Source organism: Camelus dromedarius, chromosome 17 (genome assembly GCF_036321535.1).
Source record: "Camelus dromedarius isolate mCamDro1 chromosome 17, mCamDro1.pat, whole genome shotgun sequence".
Taxonomy (NCBI): Eukaryota; Metazoa; Chordata; class Mammalia; order Artiodactyla; family Camelidae; genus Camelus; species Camelus dromedarius.
The window spans coordinates 36,533,297-36,547,132 of record NC_087452.1 but is presented as its reverse complement, the minus strand read 5'-3'; the positions used below and the strand labels follow the sequence as shown (position 1 = coordinate 36,547,132).

At 35.6% G+C, this 13,836-nt stretch overlaps 1 protein-coding gene and 1 long non-coding RNA gene across 2 annotated transcripts in view; one reads left to right on the top strand and one right to left on the bottom strand.

Moving 5' to 3' along the window:
- SACM1L (SAC1 like phosphatidylinositide phosphatase) overlaps positions 1-13,836 on the top strand; it is a 61,012-nt gene that overhangs the window by 33,663 nt on the left and 13,513 nt on the right. Inside the window, exons 7-11 of the mRNA XM_010982761.3 lie at positions 666-699; positions 5,482-5,583; positions 7,566-7,651; positions 8,416-8,502; positions 8,995-9,063. Coding sequence (XP_010981063.1) covers positions 666-699; positions 5,482-5,583; positions 7,566-7,651; positions 8,416-8,502; positions 8,995-9,063 — 378 coding nt within the window. The remainder of the gene's footprint in view (positions 1-665; positions 700-5,481; positions 5,584-7,565; positions 7,652-8,415; positions 8,503-8,994; positions 9,064-13,836) is intronic.
- LOC116158213 (uncharacterized) overlaps positions 1-13,836 on the bottom strand; it is a 30,608-nt gene that overhangs the window by 6,368 nt on the left and 10,404 nt on the right. The gene's annotated exons all lie outside the window — the stretch shown is intronic.

Sequence of the window (13,836 nt, the reverse complement as noted above, 5' to 3'; positions counted from 1 at the left end):
AAGTAAAAATATTTTTTTATAAGTAAGAGAGATAGGATGGGTGTTGATGGATGAATAATGTAGAAATCAGGTGCCAGAGCTAATTCCCCGGGCAAGTGGAGAGCTGTACGCTTGTCTTCCTGTGGGGTGTGACTCCCTTCAGTCACCCAGGATACACAGGCATAGAAGTCGCCTCCCTCTGTCCTCCTTTATACAAATGAGGTGTAAACAGGGGGCCCAGCCAGGAAGCGTAATGTATTGAATCTCAGTAAGTAGATTTGCATCATGGCTTTATTTCTTGGCATTTGCTTTGTTTTTTTTGGAAAAGTAATTTGAACTGAAACAATCAGCACAGGGCTGTCTTTTCCCTGGAAGAGTGAAGTTGTTATAGGCAAAGACTGAAAAGGAGGGAGATAAACATTCTGCAACTTCATGTAGTTTTATTAGTGTTCCAGACTCTGCGAATGTTCAAGACCAAATGATTGTAGCACATACTTAAATTTTTTCATTGAAAAGATAATGTTATATTAGAGAAGTTTTTTAAAATTAAAAGTTGCCCATAAGCTTACTGCCTTGTTAAATTTATATACTACCTCCCCATCTGTAAATATTTTTTATGTAGGGCTTCATTTCTTTATTTTTAAAGTATACTTATCCCTAAATAATAACATGTATCTTCATTTCAGGTCCATCGGTTTGCTCTTCCAGTATTACATGGCTGTATCCTTACATATTACTCTTTAGTTTTCTAGCAGTCATTCTTTACATATTAAGGCAGATTTAAAGACAGTCTCAAATGTTGCATGAGGACAGTATTTTAGAATTAGTAGAAATTGCTTTTGGTAATAAAATGAAGCCATTAACATAAAATCTTAGAATACTGGTTAAATGACCAGTGGGGGTTTGGTTTTGTTTTGTTTTAAACAGAATGAACTCTAGACTAAATTATTCTCTCTCTGTTTAAAGAGTTCCAGGGCTGGTGGTTTAAAAGAAGAAATACTTGTTCTATGTTTGCCTTTGTTAGACTTTGTATCAATAAACAAGAGTAATTTTAGCCTGACTATTGAAACTTTTCCTTAGTAATTAAAAAAGTTAGACTCAAACTAGGGTGATCAGCAACTTGGAGAGAATTATAATTAAAAATCATATTTGTCATTTGAAATAACCACAGAAAAGTGAAAATAATAGTGTACAAAGAATAATGCTGGTGGGGCAGTTAGTGCAAACGCAAAATGAGTGATCTAATTGTAAGTTCATTTTAAAAATTTACTTTATCATAGACACCATAATCAAAATAGGGAAGCCAGGTGAGCTGGCTGTTCAAGGGGAAGCACAGTGTGCTCATGAGGACCTGTAATCGGGACTCTGCCCTGCAGAAACGGAGGGGGTCTTTCTATCAAGGACCCTCAGAGAAGATTATTAACTAACACAACAGTGGTGACTTACTTGTTCACTGTATTAGTGTGACTTCCTTAAATTATTCTGCTGGTTATACTTAAAAGCAGAAAAGTAATGGAGGAAGCATCTTCCACAGTTGTGGCGAAATGAAAGACAGAAAATGTTAGGATAAAAGCTCTTGTTTATTCTGGTTTTTGTTTTTGTTTTTCACTCCCCTCCCTGGAGCTCTCTTAAGTTCTTCCAAGGATAAAATAATAACAAATGTACCGTTTAGGTAGAGCTTTAAGGATTTGGGCCAACTGTGTGTGTGTGTTTGTGTGTTAAATTCCAAAATAATATTGTCAGTGGGCAAATAATATCAAATCAGATTAATTTCAAATGAGATTAATTACAGAACACTCTTTCTAGGCAATTTTAGAAGCAGTTTATCCATTTAGCTTTAAATCCAAAGCTTTTCATTGGCTTTTGTTTAGTGTAGCTTTTTGATAAGAACGGTAGTGAGATGTTCCGAATACTTACAGAGAGAACAGCAAGAACAGAGGGCCCAGGGCGGGAGCATGTCCAGGGCAGAGTGGACAGGGGAGCTGGGCCCACACTATGCCGAGCTTTATAGGTTTTGTCTTTTACTGTAACTGTTATGAGAAACTGTCGGGATTAGAGTAGAGGATTGGCACAGTAATATAGGATCACTCTGACAGTGATGTAGGGAAAGGCCAAAGGTGAGCAAAGGAGGGGATCCGGGTGAGAGGTTGCCTGGGACCAGGGTGGTAGATGATGGTGATGAAAAACAATCAGGTTCTAGATATGTTTTGAAGGTAGAGCTAAAAGGATTTTCTGACCAACTGTACATGGGGAGTGAAAGAGATTTTAGTATGAATCTTAAGGTTTTGGGCCAGAGTAAGTGGAAGGAAGCCATCCACTGAGATGGGGAAGAGTCGAGGTGGGAGGGAGGCCAGAATATCTGGACTTTGATTTGGACATGCTAAGCTTGAGACTTCTGTAAATATCCAAGTAAAGATGTCAAGAAAACATGGATTTATGGGACTGGAATTGAGGAGAGAAGTCCACGTTGGAGACAGAAATCTGAGAGTCCTCAGGTTATAGACGGCATTTAAAGCCACGAAGCAGGATGAGATCGTCGAAGCAAGGAATGTGTATAGAGAAGAGAAAGGTGTGGAGAAAGAGAGGCGACACCCTGAAGGGGGTTCCGGGTAGTGAATAAATGCTGGAACCACGGACTGTCGGCCTCAGTGAGGACAAAGGACTTGTGAAGTGGGGGAACCAGAGGAAGTGAACTGGAAGGTCAGGTCATAGAGTTACTCAGAGTGAGATGTCGTAGTGTGAGGGGCGGCGTCTAGTGCACAGACAGCTCATCCGCCATCCGGCTTGCGCCCCGGGGTAGAAGGGAAGCAGATGGGTGGATGTGGAGGCTGGCAGGCAGACAGACGTGGTGGGAGCGTGTGGATGGCTTTTATTTTCACGGTGGAATTGGGAGCAGTGCCGTTAGCTGTGAGTAGTAGTTGGAGGTTGAAGAGAAAGTGTGAAATGGGCGTCCCAAGTGGGAGTGTGTGGCCCTGGGAGTCACTAAACGGCTAGAAGTGAATACACTGACATTTGAAAAGTTGTGTGATGGTGGTGAAATTCTGCATGATTTTTGTTTTCCTCTTGTTCCTTGCATGCTTTCTGGGTGGATACTCGTAATCAGAGGAGAATGATTCATAAAGCAGTCAGACACACCCATGCTGTACTCGGTTCTCTCAAGATGGGCTCATGTCTGATTCATCTTTGTGCCTTGGCTCCAAATTGATAATTTGGGTGAATAAATGACTGAATGCTGCTGTGGCATCTTCTCTTGCACTGTGGGTTTTAAAGGACTGTGATTTGGGAGCTCAAGATAAGTCATTATTAATTCAGATGATACCAGGTAACAGAGGGATGAGTCATTCGAAATTCATACTGCTAGTGTCTTTGGGTTACTGTTTTAAAAACTATTTGGCATTTTCTTGTGTATCTGCATACCCAGTATGTTTATGCCAGGAGGTTTTTACAGGAATGTCGACAGCACCACTGTTAGAGCAGACTGAGAACACCACGAGTTCCAGCAGCAGCAGTATCCCATCTCTGTGGTATAGTCCTTACAGGTTGCACGCGGCACTGAAGAGGAGCGAACTGCTCCATGCAGTTCAAGGATGACTCTTCAGAACCTACTCGGGGCCTGAAGTTTACTTAGAGTGTTGTGCCATTTTTATAAAACTCAAAAGCAAGCTGTGTGTTTTTAAGTCATGGTTTCCTGTAATGAAACTCAAAAAGCAGAATGGTCTCCACATGCCTGAGCATAGGTGTTACTTCTGGGCAAGAAGGCAGTTGGATGGGATGAAGAAGGAACAGGTAATTAGATTCAGGGTTTTGATGCTATTCTGAAGTTGGATGGCAGGTTTATGGATACTTGTTTTATTATGCAGTTGTGCTTTATAATGATGAATTAAATTATATTTTTAAATGTTATCTATAGAAAATAACCATAGGGCAAACCCAAACAAATGAGGAAGGAAAAAAATTAAGGCCATTGAAACAGTAAAAGAAACCCGTCTCTCTGTTACACCCACCAGTCCGGCAGACATTTAAAAAGCAGACAGTTATCAAATGTTGGTAAGGATGAAAAGTCAAAGAAATTCTGAAAACAATTTGGCATTTTCTAATACAGTCAGATGGTGAATGTACTCTGTGACCCAGGAGTACTGCTCCTTAGAGTCACCTCCACAGATTCACAAACAGACATGTTTGTTGTGTGATAGCAAAAACTTAAGAAACCCGGGCAGTAGAATGGGGAGACTATGGTATATTCATGCAGTGGAATATTATACAGCCGTGGCAGCAGGTGAACCTCAGGAACATAATGTTGGACAAATAAAGCAAGCCAAAAGAATATATGTTTACATTCTGTTAAATTAAAAAAAAAGGTCAAAAACTATTCAGACTAAACAATAAAGTGTTCAGTGGCAAAACTAGAAAGACAAGTAAGTTGATGAGCTGAGTAGATAGTGTTACCTCCTGGGGGCAGTAGGGAGCTGGAGGCAGAGGGCTGAGTGCCCTCTGGGTGTGTCAGAGGTGCTGGGGGGTCACGTGTGGGGGTGTGTGTATGTTTAATATTTCTTATTGTGACCAGATATATTTAACATAAAATTCACCATTTTAAGCATTTTTAAGCAGCAGTTTAGTAAGTAGCATTAATTACATTTACAGTGTTGTACAAACAGCATCAAAAAGTTCCCCTCACCCCAGTCAGTGATTCTGTATCCATTAAGCAATAACTCCCCATAAATGGGTGTTTTTATAAATATTTATGTAATAAATACTCTTTTCTATTTATTTCACAATAACTATTTTAATGTAAGTGGTTTGCCATCTCCAAAGGCTTCTGCGGCAGCATAGAATTTCCAGGTACATAACCCTCCCACATTCCTGAGTGGTAGTGAGTCAGTGTGCAGCGTGGACCGTTAACGGTGGTGAGGGAAATAGTTTTATATCCAGAAAAGCTTGGGGGATATGCTCTTTTTTTCATATTCACGTTCACTTTTCCTGTGTCAAGGAAAAAGTAGAGTTAAATTTTCTGCTTCTGGATAATCTTTAACTTACAGTTTGGTCTGTAAATATTTATATGCTTACCAACTGTTAATTGTAATTATGCATATAATATATTTTAGGGTTTTTTTTAAACTTCAGTAGCCTAGTTCTTTCCCCCTTTTTCCATTTCTTATTTGAAGGTTAATCTATTTTAAATTCGTTTTTCATTCAAAGATTTTTTTGTGATATAGTTAATACTTAAGTCTTTACTTTCAGAAAGTTAAGAATATCTGGAAAAGGAAATCATTATTTAAATAGAAACACTGTAATGAGCAGTTAAACACAGCATCTATATGTCATTGAGTATTATAGCACTAAGGACTTGGATATTCATAAAGGACCAAAAAAGATCTGTTTGCTTATCTTCTGTCCTTTTTCTTCTCTCAAAGACAGAGTCATTTTTACTAAGATAGATTCAAATTTAATGAAAATAATACATATGACTTCTCCATATATTATATTTTTCTTAATGTAGTTAAGTTATTACTATGCACTCATGTTCCATTAATGGAAAATACTTTGATTGGATTCTCATTTCGAGGAGGAGTTGTTTCAGAGCTGGTGTGCGCTATTATGTGAGAGGTGAGATTAATTTTGTCAGCATGATTCAGTACTGGGGTGTACCTATTTCTAATTAATGTTTGGCTCGTGGTGACACGAATGTAACCTTTTATATTTTATTTTCGTTGTCCTTTGATAGCCTTGCTAAATATTTATCTCCTGCTTCATTGTAATAATTAGGTAGGTCTTCTGTGCTTGACTCCAGCCACATGGCACATGGCAGATGGCAGACGCTGGAGGCTGCTGCTTACTGCTTCAGGAGGAGTTGATCATGTCATTTGCTGGATGTCTGAAAGCACAGCTGAATTTACTGTAGTTTTCAATAACCTAAACTCATACGAGAGAGTATTTTCTTTTATTGCTTTTGGTTTCTTTGCGTGTATAAAGCTTGACATTTGACTTTATTCCTTCGGCTTTAAAGATTTACATCTGAGCACTCTTTGGCCTTTGTACTAGCAACATGCTAACTTGCTTAAACTAAGCTTTCAAAATCAAAGTTACTGTCATTACGAAAAGGAGTTCCTCTAACTCTTACTATTTGTTTTAAGCTCAAGTATATCAGTATAAAATTCTATGGACCCTAGGTAAATCGTACAAGTTTTGGGCCAGGAAATTGTAAAAATTATCTGGTTAATCTCCTTCAGTATATCTGCTGATGCGGCAGAGGAAGAAAGACGTCGAGTGAGTGACCTGGCCAAGGTCGCAGAACCAGGATTAGAGTTAGCAGTCCTCATTGTAACTAGAGTTTTCTTGGATGGGGTCTTTTTTTTAATGAAAAATTTTGAGTTGGCAATGCATTCATATAGATCAGATATCAAAAGTATAAAAAGATTTGCAATTTAAAAATATTTGTCAGTTCTGACTACAAATAAGCATGTTCTCCTCCTTTTGTAAACAGCAGTTATATCTTGTGTACATTTTCTTGCACCTTAGTTTTTTTTCCAATTTAATATATATTTGAAATTTCTTCATAAAGATCAGTCTCTCTCTCACACACACAATCTCACTCTTATTCTCAATCTCACTTTTTAAAATAACTATTTATTATTCCTCAATGGGAATTATGGGAAGAACCAAGTACAACCCATGCTTCTGACAAATAATTTTAGAAGATATTTAGAAGGCATTTTATTGCTGTTTTGACTCAATTTTGTCCCCTTCTGGAAATATATTAACAAAAACACTGATGTTATATGTTACATCTCTAAATGGTGTATGTTTGAGAAATGTATCAGATAGAAAAGAGGTTAATAAATACTTGAGACGGTTGAAAATTCATTTATTTTTTTCTGATAATTTGAGTCAGGGACTAGCTTGGAAGTTGCCTTTGCTTAGCAAGCTTTTCTTAGTAAAAGTAGGTAATATACACAAGATTTTTAAGTAGTGCTTCAAACTTCTGAAGGATAAGCCAAATCAAGGCTAAATATTTAAGAGCAGTGCTTTTCAAATTAGGCTTTGTGGGTATATTCATGGAGTTATAGAAATTGTAGTTCTCATATACAATTTTTGTGCTTTCGCTGATAATTAAAATTATGAGCATCTGCTGGACTGTTTGCATCGTTATGACAAAATACTGTTAACAGTTAAAATGCCTACATTTGCATTTAATACTGTGTTTAATGGTTTTAACTTCTAAAATAGTATTTTTTGAGCTGGGATCTATGGACATACTCTCAGGGTATGAGACTTTTGTCTTTAAAATATGTCCCACATTTGAGAAACACTGTTTTACAGGAACTGTGTATATACCAACAATTGACATACTAAATAGCAACATCATCTAGTTATTAATAGATCCTTAATACTCCCCTTCAAAGTCTCTTTAAATAAGTAAATTTCTGTGAGCTTTCTGATGGTGTATTGTGTGTTTGTTTGAAATGTAGTTTTATAAGTTTTTTTCCACTAATGTGAACTGACTTAATTGTTTTCAAGTTAGAATTAGTGAGTTTCTGGTGTTTTTCTTACATAATAAATACAGTTATTATTTTTTTTTTCCAATTTAGGAATTGATTCTGAAGGCCATGCAGCTAACTTTGTAGAAACAGAACAAATTGTGCACTACAACGGGAGCAGGGCTTCATTTGTACAGGCAAGTTAATGCGTCTTTTAGGCAGCCAGCCAGTTGGTTTTCTACTTGGATTGTAATTTCCTGTTACATGGTTGAAGTTTTTCTCCTCTTTGCTCCTTTTTTAAAGTAGTACCATCTACAATGTGGAAAAAGTTCACCCAGAACAAAGATCTGACACTCAGCTGCTGACACTGCCTGCCCTTGAATCAGTTCCCTAAAGGATAGGGTAGGGCCTAGGAGGGTGAATTAGGGAAATGGAGCCATCTGTCCGCTTAACTCTTCAGACTTCTTCAGGACAGCAGTGACAGGACAAGCATCCTGTCTTAGGACAGACTTTACCCGCCTTGCCCTTCGGTGTGACGTAGTCTCTGGGATGTCAGTCACTTGCTGCTTCAGAGCAGTAGTGGCAAAAAATGTTTTTAAGTTCATAAACATGTTCTTTTCATAATGAATAAAGCAATTTTCTAATTTTATTATAATGCCAAATTATATAGCAGACATAACTTGGTAATTCTTACTTGTAGATAAATTGATTTATTTTAGACTTCAGAAACACAACTGTCTACTACCCCAGTATATAAAATGAGGAGGAAAACGTCCTTTCCAAATGTATCCCCACAAAATAAGAACTTTAGGAGCAAGTACACATGGATTTCTTCGTAGTTGATAGGTTGTGTTTTTATTTTTTCATTTGCAGTCACTAATATGTGTATACCCCTGACAGTAAGCTGAGAAAAACAAGTTTGTGTGTATGTTTCTTTTTACATATCTTTCTTTTCTTTTAGACTCGAGGATCAATACCACTTTACTGGTCTCAGAGACCAAACCTCAAGTACAAACCACAGCCACTGATCAACAAAGTAGCAAATCATGTGTGTATCTTCCATGTTTTCTCATTGGCTATAAGCAGAAGCTTAGTGGCATTATAGCTTGCATGTAGAGCGTGTATTTATTCCTCATAAGTCAGAATTCAACATCTTTGAGGCCTTTGTCCTTGGTTCTGGCACCTAGTGAACCTCTAAACCAAAAGGCTGTATAGATGGCACGTTAGAAATGTGGAAAACAAACTGATATAATGATATGGCAGATTTCGATTTTACAGATCTCAGTAAGATTTGCAGCCTTACAGTATTTAGAATATTTAGTATATTTCGTGTATTCTGTACTACTATAGTTCAGAGTAGAATGGCTTATAATTACTGCTTACTACATTGTACTTAGAATATCTAGAAGACATGGTCCATCTTAATGTCATTCTTTTGACTGTAGAGATAGGACATTTAAAGAGATACTTTTTTTTAACATACATAAATATTCTTATAATGTAATCTGGCAAAGCATGTAACTTTTTTTTTTCCCTCTAGCTGGATGGCTTCCAGAGGCATTTTGATTCACAAGTAATTATTTATGGAAAACAAATCATAATCAATCTGGTAAGTTTCTTAACATTTCTTGGAATAAAACCTTAGCATCATTTTTGTTTTTTTTTTAACATAAGAAAATTTACAATTTTAACTATTTTTAAGTGTGTAGTTCAGTGGCATTAAATATTTTACAGTGTTTGTACAACCATTACCACTAGCCATTGCTAGAACTTTTCACCATACCAGATGGAAACTCAGTATCCATTAAACAGTAACTTCCTATTAACCCTCACCTCAGCCCCTGGAAACTCCATTCTACTTCCTGTCTGTATAAATTGCCTATTCTTGGTACCCCATATAAATTGTTTCATGTAATATTTGTTCCTTTGTGTCTTGCTTCTTTCACTTAGAATGTTTTTAAGGTCCATTCATGTTATAGCATGTATCAAAATTTTATTCCTTTCTAAGACTGAATAATACTCTGTTGTGTGTATATCCATATACATTATCCATTGATCCACTGATGGACATTGGGTTGTTTCTACATTTTAGCTATTGTGACTCACGCTGCTCTAAACATTGGTATGCAACTATCTTTTTGAGTCTCTGCTTTCAGTTCTTTTATGTATAAACCTAGAGTTGGAATTGCTGGATCGTATGGTAATTCTGTGTTTATCTTTTTAAGAAACCACCGTACTGTTCTTCACGGTAGCTACGTTTTACATTCTCACGAGCAATGCACCAGGGTTTCACGTTTTCATGTCCTTGTCAACACTTGCTATTTTCTGGATTTGCTTTTTTGTTTTGTTTTTTGACTAGAGGCATCCTTAGGGATGTGGAGTGGTGTCTTGTTTTGATTTGCATTTCTCTAATGACTAGTGTGACATTGAGTATCTTTTCATACACTTATTGGCCATTGTATATCTTCTGTGGAGAAATGTCTACTTAAGTATTTTACCCACTTTTAATCAGCTGTAGTCAGATTTTGTTGTTGAGTTATAGTACTACTTTGTATATACTGGAATTAATTCCTTATCAGATATATGCTTTGCAAACATTTTCTCCCATTCTTTAGGTTGTCGTTTCATGTTTTTAATAATGTCCTTTGATGTGCAATAGTTCTTTATTTGATGAATCCAATTTATTATCTTTTGCTTGTGCTCGTGGTGTCATAGTCAAGAAATAACCACCAGATTGATGTCCTGATGAGTTTCTCCTGTTTTTTTCCTAAAAATTTTATAGTTTTAGATCTTATGTTTAGGTCTTTGATCCATTTTGAGTGAATTTTTGTATATGATGTAAAGAATGGGTCTGACTTTATTCTTTGGCATGTGAATATCCAGTTTCCCCATTACCAGTGTTGAAGACTGCCCTTTCCCCACTGAATGATCTTGACACTCTTGTCAAGAATCGGCTCAACAATGGTTTATTTTTGGGCTCTCCGTTTCATTGGTCTTTATGTCTGTTCTTAGGCCAGTACAAAACTGTTTTGATTACTATGACTTTGTGTAGTAAGTTTTGAAATCATGAAATACGAGTCCTCCAACGTCGTTGTTGTTGTTGTTATTTGCTACTTGGGGGTCACTTGACCTTCCATATGAATTTTAGGATGGGTCTTTCTATTTCTGAAAAAAAAAATGCCATTGGAACTTTAATAGAGATTACGTTGAAACTACAGATCACTTTGGGTAGTATTGTCATCTTAACAATATTAAGCTTTTTAGCCTGTGAACACAGGTATCTTTCCATTTATCTATGTCTTCTTTAATTTCTTTCAGTAATGTTTTATAGTTTTCAGTATATGAGTTTTCCTCTTCTTGGTTAATTTTATTCCTGAGTATTTTATTCTTTTTGAAGTTATTATAAATGGAATTGTTTCCTTAGTTTCCATTTTGGATTGTTTGTTATTAGCGTATAGAAGTGCAACTGATTATTGTATTTTGATTTTGTATGCTGCAACTTTGCTAAATTCATTTATTATCTCTTAAAAGTTTTTCATGGAGTTTTCTACATACATGATTATGTCATCTGCAAACAGATAATTTTACTGCTTCCTTTCCAATTTGGATGCTTTTTTCTTTTTGTTGCCTAATTACCATGTCTAGGACTTCTAATACTATGTTGAAATCAAGTGGCAAAAGTCGAAATCCTCTTGATCCTGATCTTAGGGGAAAAGCTTTCAGTGTTTCACCATCAAGGATGATGCTGGCTGTGGGTTTTTCATCTATGACCTTTATCATGTTGAGGAGGTTTCCTTGTAGTCCTAGATTATTGTGTTGAGTGTTTTCATTGAGAAAGGGTGTTGAATTTTGTTAAATACTTTTTCTGTATCAGTCGAGATGATCATTGTTTGTTTTCCCCTTTATTCTGTTAATGTTGTATGCTATATTTATTAATTTCTGCATGTTGCACCACCCTTGCATTCTGGGGATAAATCTTACTTGGTTTTGGTATATACTCCTTTTGTATGCTGCTGATTTTGATTTGTATTTAGCAGTATTTGTGGGGGCGTTGCAACAATATTCATAAGACATAATGATCTTTACTTTTTTTTTTTTTTTTGTAGTGTTTTTGTTTGGTTTTGATACCAGGATAATCCTGGCCTCATAGAATGAAATAGGAAGCCTCTTTTCTTCAGTTTTTTTTGGAAGATTTTGAGGTAGATTAGTGTTCACATGTAATTTTTTGGTAGAAACTTTGTGAACCATCATCAGAGTGAAGCCATCTGGTCCAGGGCTTTTCTTTGTATTGATTCAGTCTCTCTCGTATTTATAAGTCTATTTACATTTTCTGTTTTTTCATGATTTGATTGTGATAGATTATATGTTTCTAGAAATTTGTTCCTTTCATCTACATTATCCACTTCCTTAATAGACAAAAAATGTTCATATTTTAATCCTTTTCATTTTTTCAAAATGGTAGTAATATCCTTACTGTCATTCCTGATTTTAGTCATTTGATTCTTCTCCCTTTTTTTCTTGGTCATTATAGGTAAAAGTTTGTCAATTTTGTTGATATTTTTAAAGAACCAACTTTTGGTTTCATTGACTTTTCTCTGTTTCTCTATTTTTTTTATTCTATTTATTTCTGTTCTAATCTTATTTCCTTCCCTTTGCTAGCTTTGAGTTTCATTTGCTCTTTTTCTGGTTCCTTACAGTGAAAAGTGGTATAATTGATAAAAGGTTTTATTTATGAATGTATGTTTGTTTATTTATGGATGTACATGTTTCCAGCTGTAAATTCCCTTTAGCATTGCTTTTGCTTTTTTTCGTAAGTTGTGGTGTTTTGCATTTTCATTTTCATTTGTCTCAAGGTATTTTCTAATTTCTCTCTTAATCCAATAGTTGTTTAAGAGTGTGCTGTTTAAGTTACATGTATTTTTGAAATGCCTAGTTTTTCTTGTGTTATTGATGATTAGCTTTTTTCCATTGTGATCAGAAAAAAAGCTTTGGATGATTTCTGTCATTTAAAATTTACTTAAGACTTGTTTTGTGGCTGAACAGTCTATCCTGGAGACTGTTCCAGGGACGCATGAGAAAAATGTGTATTTTGCTATTGTTGGATGGAATGTTCTATCTGTATCTAAGGTCTAATTCAGATTCTTTATTTTCTTATTGACCTGTCTGGTTGTTCTGTTACTGAAAGTGAGCTATTGAAGTCTCCGAGTATTGTAGAACTGTCTTTCTCCCTTCAATTTTTTCATTGTTTCTTCATATACTTTGGGGCTCTGATGTTTGGTGCATATGTATCTTAATTGTTATATCATCCTGGTGAATTCACTCTTTTATCAATATATAATGTTCTTTTTTATCCTTATAACAGTTTTTGACTTAAAGTCTATTTTGTCTGATATTAATATGGCCACCCTAGTTCTTTTGATTACTTTTTGCATGGAATATCTTTTTCCATTCTTTTAACCTGTTTGTGACTTTAGATCTAAAGTGAATTATTGTACTCTATTGTTGGATCATGTTTTTAATCTGTTCTGCCAACCTGTGCCTTTTGGTTGGAGAGTTAATCCATTAATTTTTTAAGTAATTACTGATTTATAGACTTATTTCTGCAATTTTGCTATTTTTTTCCATACCTCTTGTAGTTTTTGTCCCTCCATTTTGTTTTGTTTTGTTTTGTTTTTGTGGTGACGTCTTTTGATTACCTTCTCATTTCCTTTTGTGTGTATATTATACAAATATTTTCTTTGTGGTTACCATGAGGATTACATATAACATCCTAAAGTTACAGTATCCAATTTGAATTAATACCAACTTAACCTCAGTTGTGTACAGAAATTCTGTTCCTTAAAGCTTTTTCTCTCCCCTTTATAGTCTCAGTGTCACAAATTACATCTTCATACATTTTCTTCCCAATAACATAGTTTATGATTATTTTTTATGCATTTGATTTTTAAGTCCTAGTGACAGACCAGGGTTACAAAGTGCATTTTATATTTGCCCATGTATTTACCTTTACTGGAGATCTTAATACCTTTATGTTGCTCTGAGTTACTTTGTAGTATACTTTTTTTTTCCTTGACTGACTGACTGACTTTATTTGTTTATTTATTTATTTACCTTACTTAAGTACTGTCAGTTACAGTGTCAGTTTCTGGTGCACAGCACAATGTCCCAGTCATGCATACACATACATGTATTTGTGTGCACTTCCATTTTAACCTGAAGGACTCCTTTTAGCATTTCTGGTAGGGCAGATCGACTGATAATGAACTCCCTCAGCTTTTGTTTGTCTAAGAATGTCTTAATTTCTCATTTTTGAAGGAAGTTTTGCTAGACATCAAATTTGGGGTTGGCAGTTCTTTTCTTTAAGTACCTTAATTATATCATC